The sequence below is a fragment of the Danio rerio genome, chromosome 14, assembly GCF_049306965.1.
Source record: "Danio rerio strain Tuebingen ecotype United States chromosome 14, GRCz12tu, whole genome shotgun sequence".
NCBI classification, from domain to species: Eukaryota; Metazoa; Chordata; class Actinopteri; order Cypriniformes; family Danionidae; genus Danio; species Danio rerio.
This window is the reverse complement of record NC_133189.1, coordinates 54,057,501-54,072,342: the sequence shown is the minus strand read 5'-3', so window position 1 is coordinate 54,072,342 and position 14,842 is coordinate 54,057,501. Positions and strand designations below refer to the sequence as shown.

General features: G+C 38.4%; 2 protein-coding genes across 8 annotated transcripts in view; one reads left to right on the top strand and one right to left on the bottom strand.

The window, feature by feature from the left end:
* anxa6 (annexin A6) overlaps positions 1-14,842 on the bottom strand; it is a 230,555-nt gene that overhangs the window by 203,266 nt on the left and 12,447 nt on the right. The window lies entirely within an intron of this gene.
* Positions 1-14,842, top strand: part of n4bp3 (NEDD4 binding protein 3) — a 92,254-nt gene that overhangs the window by 75,024 nt on the left and 2,388 nt on the right. For 2 of the 6 annotated variants that reach the window (XM_073922303.1, XM_073922304.1), the window contains exons 3-6: positions 967-1,569; positions 7,443-7,490; positions 10,746-11,009; positions 14,697-14,842. The exon at positions 14,697-14,842 is cut by the window's right edge and continues 83 nt beyond it. In XM_073922303.1, coding sequence (XP_073778404.1) covers positions 967-1,569; positions 7,443-7,490; positions 10,746-11,009; positions 14,697-14,842 — 1,061 coding nt within the window. Of the gene's footprint in view, positions 1-966; positions 1,609-2,807; positions 2,982-7,442; positions 7,491-10,745; positions 11,010-14,696 lie in introns of those variants that run through there. The other 4 variants (XM_073922305.1, XM_073922306.1, XM_073922308.1 and 1 more) reach the window with 3 other exon arrangements.

Sequence of the window (14,842 nt, the reverse complement as noted above, 5' to 3'; positions counted from 1 at the left end):
CCACAGTTTGAGAACCACTGCTGTAAGTTATTTTGTTGTATAAGCTCTAGATGTGGCTTCAGTACTGACTAATCTTAAGTACAGTTGAAGTCAGAATTATTAGGCCTCTTTGAATTTATTCTCTTTTTGAAATATTTCCCAAATGATGTTTAACAGAGCAAAGAATTTTTCACAGTATATCTGATAATATTTTTCCTTCTGTAGAAAGTCTTATTTGTTTTATTTCGGCTAGAATAAAAGCAGTTTTTAATTTTTTAAACATCATTTTACGGTCAATATTATTAGCCCCTTTAAGCTAATTTGTTTTCTGATAGTCTACAGAACAAACCATTGTTATACAATAACTTGCCTAATTACCCTAACCTGCCTAGTTAACCTAATTAACCTAGTTAAGCCTTTAAATGTCACTTTAAGCTGTATAGAAGTGTCTTAAAAAATATCTAGTCAAATATTATTTACGGTCATCATGACAAAGATAAAATAAATTCGTTATTAGAGATGAGTGATTAAAACTATTATGTTTAGAAATGTGTTGGAAAAATCTGCTCTTTGTTAAACAGAAAATAGGGGAAAAATAGGGGGGCTAATAATTCTGACTTCAACTGTATATATGCACAAATATATTATTGTATAGTTTCCTATTAAAAATATAAAAGATAGATTTGTGAGGAGTGTACTCAAATGCTGAGCACTGCATGTAGAAACAAAACATGAGAGATTTACATTATTAAAAAAATAAATAAATAAACATTGTTTTATACATATGTTGCACTACGGGTGCCGCTATTATTTTGTTCCCATTGTAAAACAGCACTACTGGGAATGCAAAATGCTAAAATGATGCCACATTGTGCGATATAATATTCACACACCCCTTATAAAAGTGATCTTTGTATAATAGGCCTCCTTTAAATGCATGTCTAATTTCTCAATACACACTAATGTAACTTAATCTTTTCATTTCAGCCACGTTTCAGGCCCTCTGCCTTCAAACCAGTCACCCCGAAAAACTTCAGCTCCATGCAAAACCTCTACCCATCCAAATCAGATGAGCTGGAGTGCAGTTTACCCAACGGCATGCATCCGTCCTATAGCAAAGCACCAGCCAAATCAATGTCCACCTCTTCATCGTCCTCCTCTCCGTCGCGTCCAGGTACGAGCGCTAGCAAAGGTGTGCTAACAGCAGCCCGCGGCCTCAGCCAAGAAGAGGAAAACACATCTGACTCCGGACACAACTCTATGAACAGCCTGCCGCCCTACAAGCCACCCTTCCGCCCTCATTTGGGTCAAATCAGCGCCTCGATGGGTCACATCAACCACATCGGCTCACTGGACCGCACGTCTCTGGGATCTAAAGGAGCTGCGTCTACAGTCACGGAGGTGTCCTGTCAGAGTATGGCGACTCTCAATCGTCTGCAGTGTTACGGTAGCGAGGCGCCACCACCGTATGAACTGTCCCAATCTCTGGAGGACGTGATTCGGGATCTGGAGGAACGACTTCAGGAGAAAGAGCACGAGCTGAGGCAGATGAGGAGGAACCTAGACGAGAGCGAAGACGCCATCGCACAGGTCAGAGCCCACAAAAACATACAAGGCCCTGTTTACACTGTCACGCCTGTTTCACACCGCAAGCGTCAGCGGCGCTCGAGGAGAGCGTGAGCAGCGCGTATGTCGAGCAGTAGCAGCACGCAGGCGTTTGCCTTTCACACCAGCTGCGTCTGCAGCGCGCAGCTCTTCGGCAGCTGCTGCAGAGATCAACCTATCTCTGTCTATTCTATCTAGTTACCCATGTCTCTCTATATACAAATACACTTTTTAAACTTTTCATCTGCACCAAGGCCCCTTCTATGCTGTTTCTTTAACCTGCAAATGTTTATTTTACAAATTCTATAGATCAAATAGTACTGTATGCTTCTCAAGCTAACGTATATGAGAAGTGTCTACAGTCAGAGGACAATCGCCTGTGATATCATGTCATTTGTTTTTTGGTTATCAGGTTGCTGTAGACCTAGTTATAATCATATTTATACAATATAGTTATAATGATATTTATACATGATCAAACTAGTGTTACTTTCTCCGCTTCAGTGATGTCCAGCGGCAGAATAACAGCTCGTTAATTCATGCTCGTGCAGAGGATGAGACGGACAAAAGTAACCAATGCATGCCATTCTTTTACTTATTTTCGTGTTGTCAGATTCACAGTGCAGTTTGTGCAAACAGCTCCCGGTAGGAATAACTCGAGTGAACATAAAACAAAGCCGATTAAAACTTTCTTCCTCTGCTCAGCTGCACAGAACACAGCGAGCTCACATCATCCAGCATGCGTGTCGAACTACACTACCCACAATACACTTCGCCATGGACTACAAATCCCGTAAATATTCCATTTCCCCTCTCCTACAACACTAGTGTGCAACTTAAGCAAAACTGATACTAAAATTGTTTTACATTTGGTTTTGTAGTTCGGGCCTAAATAAATGTTTGTTGCCGTTTTAAATCGTTTTAAGTTCATTTGAATGACTATATATAAACCATTTGACATTATTAACACATTTATTGGGTAAAATTGCTCATTTTTACTGTCATTCAATGTGTTTTGGTCATTATCAATGCACTGTCACTTTAATTGAGCGTGAGCAGCGCGTCAAAAATAGACCCAGCGCCGAAACTATCGATGCACTGCTGCTTCGGCGACGCTCACGCCTCGCTCTGACGCGTTGCTGCTGCGTGCGGTATGAACGCCGAAAACACACGCGCTGCTCACGCTCTGCTCACGCGCCGCTGACGCTTGCGGTGTGAAACAGGCGTCAGGTCTTGATGCAAATTTTCTGAATTGTTGCCAATATCTGATTTTCTTGCCTGTTCATTTACACATTCTTGTAATTGTGACCCATATCCGATTCTTGTGTTTACACTTACAATTTATGAAGTCGTGCATGCATAAAGGTGGGTTCTAGCATCTGCACCACACCAAGGTTATTATAGTTAACGAAAACTAACATTTAAAATAAATGTCGTTAACTGAATTAAAAATAAAAAGTTTTTTTTTAAACTAGAGCTAACTGAAACTGTATTGTGTACATACAAAACTAACTGAACTAACTAAAATTATAGCAAAAACCTCCTTCCTTTTCGTATTTGTGAATGTGTTTAATACACATAACCTTAAGCCGTTTAGAAGGAAATCTAATTCACGCTGCAGGTGTTTGACCCGTACGGCACCTCAGAGTCTGTAATCCTGCTGATCGAGCCGGTTCTCCTTCAGTCATCCTCGCTGTTGCTCCTGTGACAAAAACAGCGAGTGGACATGACAGCAGCACGGTGACAGCATTACAGGCACTTAAAACTATAACTAACACATTTGTGCCTAATAATGGGTTTTATTTCTGTTTCGCGATCACGAACCAATCTTTTTAACCAGATCTTCTAAGTGAACTGGTTGAACTAGTTTACTAAATCGAACTGAATCATTTGAAACGATTCGCATCTCCAGTAAGCACTTATCAACAAACGACTTACTTTTTAACAAGCATAATACCCCCCTCTGACTCGAAATAATCCAATATATGCTCTCATTCAGTTATTAGAACAGCAACGTTACACTGAGATCAATTTAAGAAGCGGTGAACCGATAAAACTGTGCATGCGTGATTCAGTGAACTGAACACAAACAGTACAGCCTGCTGTAACAGAACTAAACTTGAACAACAGCACCTAAACCTGGGGCTTAAATGAGAGGATCTGGTGAGAAACGTGAGTTTATTTCATGACAGAAAATCGTAATGCAATTTAAATAAGTGAATCATGATTCAGTTGGGCTGCAAAACTTTACTACAAGACATTTTTCAGATCATGGTGATGTTTTAACTGATTGAAATTACTATTGACTATAAAACTTTAGCATGTTGAGTCCTAACATCCGCGTTAAACATCAGAACTTCCCATCACTACTGTGTATCTAACCTCAGAGCAGCCTTGCACACATATTGTACTCAAGGCTGCTATCTTGTGGGCTGCTGTATTTGAATTTGAGGATGGGTAGATGGTAATGGTAGATGATAGTGTTCATGTGTCCTCTAAATACAGGTTTCAGAAAATGTATGGTCGAGTTTTTATTATACAATTTTTATTCTGTTGATTTTGAATCTTGCACTTAACAAACATTCTTAATTAAGAAAAACTAATACTGAAACTAATAAAAGCTAAATTAAAACTAAAGCCGCCTTTCCACTGCACACGACATTTAGACATAACTGTCGGAATACGCCCCCTTGTGGCAGCCGCACAGTATTTTCAGTGTTGTCGTGCACCATGGGGGAGAAGCTGATTCTCAAGGTGTCCGAAATAAAGGTGTGCAAAAGCAAATGTGGAGACGACATAAATTTTTTTTTAAAAATTATTACTTTCTTACTTACATTTATGAACAGAAAAGTTTTTTTTTTAATATAGACTTTTCATAATTCAAAAAATAACCAAATAAACTCCTATTTTTCATCTCGCGCACGGATCTGCTTGTACAACACTGGAATACATCATATCCGGTCGGCAGGTCGCATACGGTCTAGTCGCAGGAGTTCAAATATTTCAACGGATCCGCAGCTCAATTCGGATCCGAATTTTCCGCATACAGAGATGATCGGAACTCCACGCAGCTCCCAGGCTGCTCTCCATTGGAAATGAATGACTTCCGGTCTGTCGCTTGTCGTTTGTCATGTGCAGTGGAAAGGAGGCTTAAGACATTTCAAAATATAGAAACTAATAAAAACTAGTAAATCTGCATCTAAAAACTAATTAAAACTGACTGAATTTGAAAACAAAACGAAATAGAAACTAAAACTAATGAAAAATCCAAAACTATTATAACCTTGCGCCACACTAGCCACGATGGAAGAAATAGTCTTGTGTTTAGCTCCGCGAATTATGCGAAGTTCGCCCAATTTTAAATAATTTTGAAGCGGAGGAGGCGGGAAATGGTCGTCATCGCAGCTTGCGCCTATGGTTTATAGATGACGTCATCCATCATTCAGAGGAATTTGCGTGTACGCGATAGATCTCAGGTCTGTTGGGAGCAAATTGGGGCGACTGACCACTTTCCTCCTCCGGGTTTCCTCTGTTGTTGTTGTTTACCGTGTTGGTGTCTCCACACACACTCTTCCTTGGACATCATTAAACCGTGGAGAAGCACTACATTGTTGCAAGGTTAATGACGTACAAAATGAAATGCCTCCATAATTCCGATCTGCCTGTTTACATGATAGTCACGCATCCGATTTATATCTGATTTATTTCCAGATATGAAGGAAGATTTCTGAATATCCCAATGCATGCGTTTTTTTTTTTTTCGGGTTTACACGGCCATAAAACAGATCTGATCTGTGTCACGTATGAGAAAAAATTCGGAATTGGGTCACATTTAACTGGCAGTGTAAACGGGGCCAAAGTTATTCGCCATCCTGTGAATTTTTCCAAATATTTCACCAAATGATGTTTGACAGATTCAGGAATTTTTCACAGTATTTCCTATAATATTTTTTCCTCTGGAGAAAGTTTTACTTGTTTTATTTTGGCTAGAATAAAAGCAGTTTTTAAAGTTTTTAAACCATTTTAAGGTCAATATTATTAGCCTCCTTATGCAATATTTTCTGATTGTCTACAGAACAAACTACTATTATACAATGACTTGCCAAATTACCCAAGTTAAGCCTTTAAGGGCCTACTCACACTATGCCATCCGTACCGTGCCCAGGCCCGTTTCCCGGATCGTTTGAGAAGTGTGAGTGCGCTGAATCGGGCTCAAGCACGGTTCACTTGGCTGGCCCTGGCCCGGTTGGAAGAGGTGTGCCTGAGCGCGGATCACTTGGGCTTTGGCGCGGTACACTTGTGTGTGAGTGCAAAACGCGCGAAAGCCCAAAACTGAAAGCGAGACGTGACTTTTAAGGGACTGTTTCATATGGATTTATTAATCATTCTTACTGTTCAGTGAACGCAAACTGCCGTAGTTTATTAAAGACGCAAACTCCTCACTGCACATCAGCTGCGCACCTTCAGCAGACCTCCTCACTCCTGCAGCACGAGGGCTTTATGATTGTTTATGAGCGCCAAAAGTGGCGGATCTGTTCGGCGAAATATCTGACTCCGTGTCACCGTATCCCTAAGGACTGTTTGCCGAAATATTTGACTGCATGTCACTGCATAACAAACGACTGAAAGGATATAACTAGAGAACTCTCCACTGTGCTGCTGAGTGAGAGCGTATGGCAAGCCGTTTTAGCATTTAAACCTTGTTCTGACTATCCATAAATATATTTAGAGATATAATTATATTTTGACTAGTCATAATTATAATTCGACTAGTCAGAATGACAATTAGAGATATCTGCAATTACAATTGTACTAGTACGAAATCAGATTGGAGATATCTGCAAATATATTATGACTAGTCATATTCCTCCATTGACTTCCATTGAAAACTATTTGCAGATATCTCTGAGTTTTGACTCGTCAAAAATCCAATTCAAGATATCTACAACTGTAATTCGACTATTAGTAAGTTAATTAGAGATATCTTCAAATATATTTGTAAATATCTCTAAATATGACGAATTAAAGACATCTCCAAATGTATAGTGATATGTGTATGACTAGTAAAAAACTCAGAGATATCTCTAATTACAATTGTGACTAGTCAAAACTCATTTAGAGATATCTGCAAATATTTTTCAATGGAAGTCAATAGAGGAATAGTCATAATATATTTGCAGATATCTCTAATCTGATTTCGTACTAGTACAATTGCAATTGCAGATATCTCTAATTGTTATTCTGACTAGTGGAATTATAATTATGACTAGTCAAAATATAATTAGAGATATCTCTAAATATATTTATGGAGTCAGAACAAAGATTTAAATGCTAAAAAGGCTTGCCATAGAGATCGCTTTTGAACAGCGCAGCAGCGATGACGTAAGCGTGCCGAGGCCCGATATGGTGTGAGCGCGGGCCGTCGGGGGAGACGGGAGGGGGGACAAGCGTGCTTTGGCCCGGTTCGAGGCAACTGTACCTAGTGTGAGTACGGCCTAAATGTCACTTTAAGCTGAATACTAGTGTCTTGAAGAATATCTAGTCAAATATTAAGTGCTGTCATCATGGCAAAGATAATTTTAGATAGTTTTACTTAAGAGGCAAAGTAAAAGTGCCCACGATATTAATATTGTGCATGTTCATCATCACAATATATTGAATTATTGAATTGAGTCAAAGGAGCTGTTGATATGAAATTGAACCACATTTTGGTAAAAACCAAAAGAATCCAAACATACAAATGAAACCAAAAAAAAACTGTGTGTGATAACAATGGGTTGAAACTACTGAAGGAGAAACTACTGAACTTCTGAAATGTATTTAATACTTATTACAAAATCTTTTTTTGGTAATGACAGCTTCAAGACGCCTCTTATATGGAGAATGGAGCTGCATGCATTGCTCAGGTGTGAGTTTTTTCCCAGAGTGTAAAAATCTTGATGGTTCTGTGGGTCTCATCTATCAACTCTGAACTTCAGTTCTTGTTTTCTACTGGATTCAGCTCAAGTGATTGGCTGGCCATTCTAGCAGCTTTATTTTATTTCTCTGAAAGCAGTTGAGAGTTTGCTTAGCTGTGTTTGGGATTATTGTCTTTCTGAAATATCCAACCTGGTTTCATCTTGCTGTAGGGGAAAGGCTGCTTTCTAAAAACTAAGAGATTTCAGCTGCTGTCTGGGCTCACCATGCCTTTTTGCACCTTCCTTTTTTCATGTGTTCAATACTTTTTCCCTGTGTCGTTTCATTTGATTCTTTATAACTTAATTTCTAAACTAATTAGTTTTGTTTTCTTTGCATATATGGATTGCTTTGGTTGTTACTGACATCTGGTGAAAATTCCAAGTCAACAGCGCCTTTATAAATATATTTTCTGAGTAAAATGGTGACGTGTTCAATACTCCAATTTTAACCCGCTGCATCTACTAAACACATTTTCCCAGGTGCTTTGCCTCAGTTTATTTTCTGCAAAGATTTCAGACTCAGCCATTCTTAGGTTTCACATGACACCACACCTTTATTTGACCACCTGGAGGACAAAAACAAGGGTTTCCTCTATTGACTGTCATTCATTTTTAACAGATTTACACTTCCTGATACTTCTGCATTGAGTGATTTACTTGAAATTAATGATAACAATGATAATAATAATAATAATAATAATGATAATAAAATTAATAATAAATCCTGGTATTTTAACAATTTGATAATGAAGTTTAAAGGGTCACGAAACATCAAAACACATTATTTGAGCTGTTGACAGTCATATATGTGTCCCATGCTGCTAAAAACACTATTAGGACACATATTTCACTAGCAAGTGAAAATTGGTTGTTTTTGCGTTATTTCAAGGAAATTTGTTCCAGTTTGGAACGAATTTTTGAAGCTGCGTCCCGCCGATTAGATCCTTGCGTGTATTCCAGTGTGGAGAGTGGATGTCTGTACTGGCCAGTACATCATGACGTCTCTGAGTGTGCTGCATTAATTCATGAGTAAGACTTGGTTCAAACCAATCAGCGCGCTCATTTGTGAATGAGGTGCAACTTCATTAATATGCATGATAGCTTCGAAGACTGTTTTTACTTGTTACAGTGTTCAGACGGCAGAGACGCCACGTTGTGTTGCCAAAACGAGAGAAAGCGACACGCGACAGAAATATGTTTGTAAAGAATATTTTTTTTACCCGAAAGCGTTTCTCATCTGGAAATGGTGAAATCCGGATTTGCTGCTAGTCTTCTTTTAATAAAGACGCAGCTCCAGTTGGTGTTGATTGTCCTGTCTCTACAGATTTGGTAACTGTGCGATCAGTGGTCTTTGTTTGTTTATTCAGATGGCAATGTTAGTTTGCATCGTCAGCAGCACCCTTTCAGTGTTTAAAGACATATCTTAGTCGAAATGATTTAGTTACTAAGTTTACAGTATGTTAATATCACTGCAATATTATAGTACAATATTATGGACTAAAAGATCCGCTGTAAATGCTGCTCTCTGAGTGTAAACATGTAAACACCGTAATCAAACTATTACCGTCGTGTAGGATTTTCGCCGCATTTTGTGACAGGATAGTCTACACACACGGCTTTCTGACGCTACCAACCGACTGCATCTAAGTTACAGAGAAATGTGTTTTTTTTTCTCCTATTCGCCGCGCGGTACCAAACATATCATTAAAACTACACTCTTCCAGTAGTCCTTCGAATTAATCTCGTTTGTCATGGGGGGCATGCAGGAAATGTTCCTGAATGAAAGTGAAAGTGCCAAACTGCAGTTAAAGTCGACAAACTAAACATTTGAACACAGTCACTGTCTTTCTCCTCTCCTGTGAGTTTGTTTTGCCTCTGTGAAAGTCAGCACGTGCCCAAACTGACACTCCCATTTTAATTCAAATTTTTATGCACCTTTCCCTTTCCTGACACTTCCAATAAACAGAGCTGTACACACCCACTTTCCTGACTTTTCCAAATTAGGGGTGTGAAAACACCCTGCTGAAACAGGGGGGGTTCGTGACCCTTTAAGGCCCTGTTTACACTAATGCGTTTTAGTTTTAAAACGCATACGTTTTTGCTACGGTTACGCCATCTGTCCACACTACGCCAGAGTTCTCGAGCGCCAAAAACGGAGCATTTCTAAAACGCTGAAGAGGCCGTTTTCTTCCGGAAACGCTGCTGCTCCGTCTCAGTGTGGATGGGGGAAAACAGACACATCTGAAAACGGAGGCGGGGCTGCTGAGATTCGCTACCTGATTGAGGCTTTTGTGTCATTGCGTATCCTACCCTTATTCGTCAAGCCCGTCACATGACTATAACGCATGACTTTAACGCTACTTGAAGACAGCAGACTAGCCTTCACTGTAAACAACAACATGGACACAAAAATGGGAGAGTTGTTTGCACTATTGTCTGTTTTAGGCGCCATTGTGCAGTTATTCATTTGTTACGTTTAGTAACAACTCGACCTCGTCGTCTGTCCGCAAAAATACCTCTCTTGCTTTCTTTTCCATTGCATTTATTTTTCAACCGGCGTTTGTTGACTAACAATAACCAAGTGCCGAGCGAGATGCATGCTTTCTGTTTATACTAGAACGCGCATGCCCAGAGTGCGGGAATGGTCACGTGAGATACGTTTTTGGTGGTGTAGTGTGGACGGAGATATGTTCAGAAACGCTGGGTGAAACGCTAGTGTGGCTTTGAAACTAAAACACACTAGTGTAAACGGGGCCTAAGTTGATAAGTGTTGATATTTTCATCCTCAAAAAATAAAGATAATCCTGCTGTAATTGTAAAAATCAACATGAATTTTCTGTTAGGTTCCATAGAGATTTAAAGAGACAATGACAGAAATTTCATTTTCGTGTAAACTATTTACTCACCCTTAACTTGTTCCAAACCTATTTGACTTTCTTCCTTTTGTTGAAAACAAGATGAAGAAAGCTGAAAACCTGTAACCATTGACTTTCATAGTATTTGTTTTTCCTACTATTAAGGTCAGTGGTTTTCAGCTTTCTTTAAAATATAAACATTTGGATCTGCTTGAGGAAGAATAAACGCTGAGTAAATGTTCATTTTTGGGCTAATTATCCCTTTAAGTAAGAAAATGACATCATTTAAAATGAGAAAAAACTAGCACTAAATAAAAAAAAAAAACGTTGTTTTTGCATCTTCCTATAGGTTTTTGAAGGCAAGCAGCGGCTCTGGGAGAAAGAAGTGACGGAGCTGAAAAACCTGTACACCGCCAAACTGCGGCAGATATCCCAGCAGGCTCAGCGTTCCCAGCGAAACCTGCAGCTGCAACTGTATAAAGCCCAGCAGGAGCGCAACCGGCTGCAGGACGAGCTGGAAAGCGTCAGGCTGGAGTGCCAGAAGCTGAAAAGTCAAAGCCCAGCGGCACAAAGCCAGAACATTAATCCCCAGCTGGAGGAAACCCAATGGGAGGTACGCATTAAAGCCAGAGCTATCTGTTCAACAGCTTTGCGGATTGCAGAAAAATGCAGCGAGAGATAAAAGAAAGTAACTTTCAGCTGGATGATGAATGCGGGGACGCAACACACACTGCATTTTAGTTTGCTGACGCTGAACTTAAATCTACATCACATGTCTAGAGCTGTCATTTTCTGAGTAATCAAAGCTCAAAATGTTTAGTTACAGTTTTCTCAGTCGCTTTGGTGCGTTTCTCACAAAACGAGTGCATTTCTGCACAACAGTTAATGCATTTCTCAAAACAATTAGTACAAACTGCAAAACCTAGCTGATAACCTGCAAGAGCACATCACATGCTCAAAATAGATAGTTCATCCCTCAAAAGCAAGTATTGACGTCAATCAAAGTGTCAGTGCCATCAAAATAAAAAGTCCTGACACCATTGTTTATGAACAAGATAGTCAAATGGCTTTGTCAGGTTTTCATTATGAGTTTACTCTGGACATTTTTTTCAATCTAAAAAGTCAGATGTTGGCGACACTTCCTGAAAATGCTCAAGACAGCACTATATACTATTTGCAAAGCCATTTGAAAACTACAGTAAAGTGAGACATCACTGCATTTAGTGAGATATCTGAGTACAAGACACTGAATATGTATGTTTCACATTTTTACTCTGCATTTGCTCTTTACAATCCTAATTTACTCACAGCATTGTGCAAAAGAATAAACACAGCCTTATTTACAACAAACATAAACTCCCTTTGGGTAAAGCTGTGCACAACTGTAGACAATATTGCAGTACATATTGGAACTGAACCTACAACATACACAAGTCTGCAAGACATTCATTAAATTGTTAAATTTTAAAGACATTTTCAGGAAAATAAAGATCTAAATTTGTTTTATAAAATTAGTTTGACAGATTTTGACAAGTAGTTCAACATTTTTGTCTGTAATGACTCGAGTAATAAAATGAGGACTGTTAGTTTTACATGGAATGACTATTCAGCATTTACAAGTTTAGTTCATTTTGACTGACATGACATAAGCAGATGATAATGTTATAAATAGCAGAGACTTGAATGAAAGCAATTGATGCACGTCCAAAAGCATTTGCAGTTTGTTGGAAGGAATGAGAAACTGCTACCAGGATGTGCACAAACGACTAATTGTTTTGAGAAATGCACGAACTGTTGTGCAAATGTAAATAGTGTTGTGAGAAATGCACCAAAGCCACTGAGAAAAACTGTAATATGAGATATTTCTGTTGCCATATTAATTATCAAAAATGAGATGCAAAAGTAATGAAATCTGCATTTACAGGACTCATGTTTGTCAACACTGCGATGTAAAAATATGTGGTGCACGAGTATCCCAGCAAACACTGAACTATGTGGTCTTTGTCAGTGTTTGTCGTTTACACAGAGAGACGCACACATGCTTATGCACAGAAAATGTGTTTCAAGTGTCTGTTGTGTATATAAATGGTTTTGAACACATCAACTTCATTCTTTGTAAATATATTTAAGGATTTGGCAGTCTAGCATTCCTTATACTTTGCAGAGGATGGATGGATGGATGGATGGATGGATGGATGGATGGATGGATGGATATAATGCTAGGTAGATACAGTATAATGCTAGATAAATAGATAGATAGATAGATAGATAGATAGATAGATAGATAGATAGATAGATAGATAGATAGATAGATAGATAGATAGATAGATAGATAGATAGATAGATAGATAGATAGATAGATAGATAGATAGATAGATAGATAGATAGATGGAACAGAAAGATAGATAGATAGATAGATAGATAGATAGATAGATAGATAGATAGATAGATAGATAGATAGATAGATAGATAGATAGATAGATAGATAGATAGATAGATAGATGGAACAATATATAGAACGATAGATAGATAGATAGACGGATGGACGGACGGACGGACGGACGGACGGACGGACGGACGGACGGACGGACGGACGGACGGACGGACGGACGGACGGACGGACGGACGGACGGACGGACGGACGGACGGACAGATAGATAGATAGATAGATAGATAGATAGATAGATAGATAGATAGATAGATAGATAGATAGATAGAGAGACAGATAGAGAGACAGATAGAGAGACAGACAGACGGACAATCAAGGATTTGCTCTTTAGTGTTTGGACTCTCAGCAGTGAATATTAAACCACACTGACCTGGGGTCTGTTCTTCCTACCTTGATTACTCAGTTAGCTGGATTTGGTTATTGACGGTTTGAAACAATCCAGGATCGTTTCGTTCTTCAAAACTGATCCGATAGTTGTTGTCTTAGCAACAGTTCTGCTAGCTCAAACCTGCTCGGAAGCAACAGATCATTTCATATAAACAGGATTAGATTGGGTCAGTTCAAGCAAATACTGAAAGTATGTACGAAATGCTGATATTTTCTTACTGTAGTAATTGTATTGACTTGGGAAAATAGTAAATATATTTATTAACTATAAAGTTATCAATAAAACTTATGCAATCTGCACTCCAAAATAAAAGTACAAGGACTGCCACCTGGTGGTTCAAAGAGAACATTTATTGATATGAACTTTTTAGATCGCTTTAGTACAATTTGTGTGTAGACATGACCAATATGTGACTTTTTAAAAAATAAAGCAATAATACATTTATGCAGTAATAAATGTGTTTTGACAGCCAATGTGACTGTGATTTGATGCTTCACAAAAGTTGCAGACACCTTTACCAATATCAAAACGCTTTTATTCTTTACACAGATTAAGAAACTGGCTACTACACTGCTATGGCTACTATAGTAAAAAAATCTGCTCTAAAAGTTAAACTAAATTAATTGCTAAATACTCTTGACACGTGAAAGTGTAAAAACCTGCAGCCCACAAGAAAGTTATTGCGTGTCATATTTAACAAACAGTTTTTATATGAATTTGATGTAATATTACTCACATGGATAATTGAATATTAATTAGATGATGTCATTATGCTGCTGTGACGTCAGCCAATCGTTGCATTACTGATCATGATTTCAAGGATCGATAGATCTGTCCTTCACAACACACGCAGCGATCTCAGATCAGTTCATCCAGATAATTTCATGAACTTGTTTGAAGAACCAAATTAGCCAGAGATCAGTTATCAAGATTAAAAGATCCGGGATCTGCTAAATCATCTTGGATCATTTAAGCGAGGTATGAAGAACGGACCCCAGAACCGTCTATGTGAAGCTGCTTTGACACAATCTACATTGTAAAAGCACTATACAAATAAAGATTAATCGAATTGAATAGACAGATATTATTATTAATTAACTGGACGAAAAAAATATGAATTATTTATTTATTTAGAATTTAATTTAATTTAAATAAACCCTGCCATAGACAATACTGCATACTTTGTAAGTTAGCGTGCAATTATAAAAAAGATAAATTACATGAATTATAGAAAACATTAAAAATCATAATTGGATTAAACTATTTTTGTATGTTTTAGATCAGATTTCATATTTTTTATTTTGCACTATTCAGATGTCATCCCTTTGAATTTGGTTTAAATGAATGCTCACAAGATTAAAACAAACAAAAAAACAGCATCCAGCCTTGAACAGTATAATACAATCATGAATCTTTGTCTTTGTGTGAGCTGTAAAAATGTCTGAACTGTCTCCACTAAACAGGTGTGCCAGAAGTCAGGTGAGATCTCGTTACTCAAGCAGCAGCTGCGGGACTCTCAGGCCGAGGTCACGCAGAAACTGAGCGAAATCTTCCACTTAAAGACACAACTGCACGAAACACGCAATCAGATGCGGAGCAAAGACAGCCA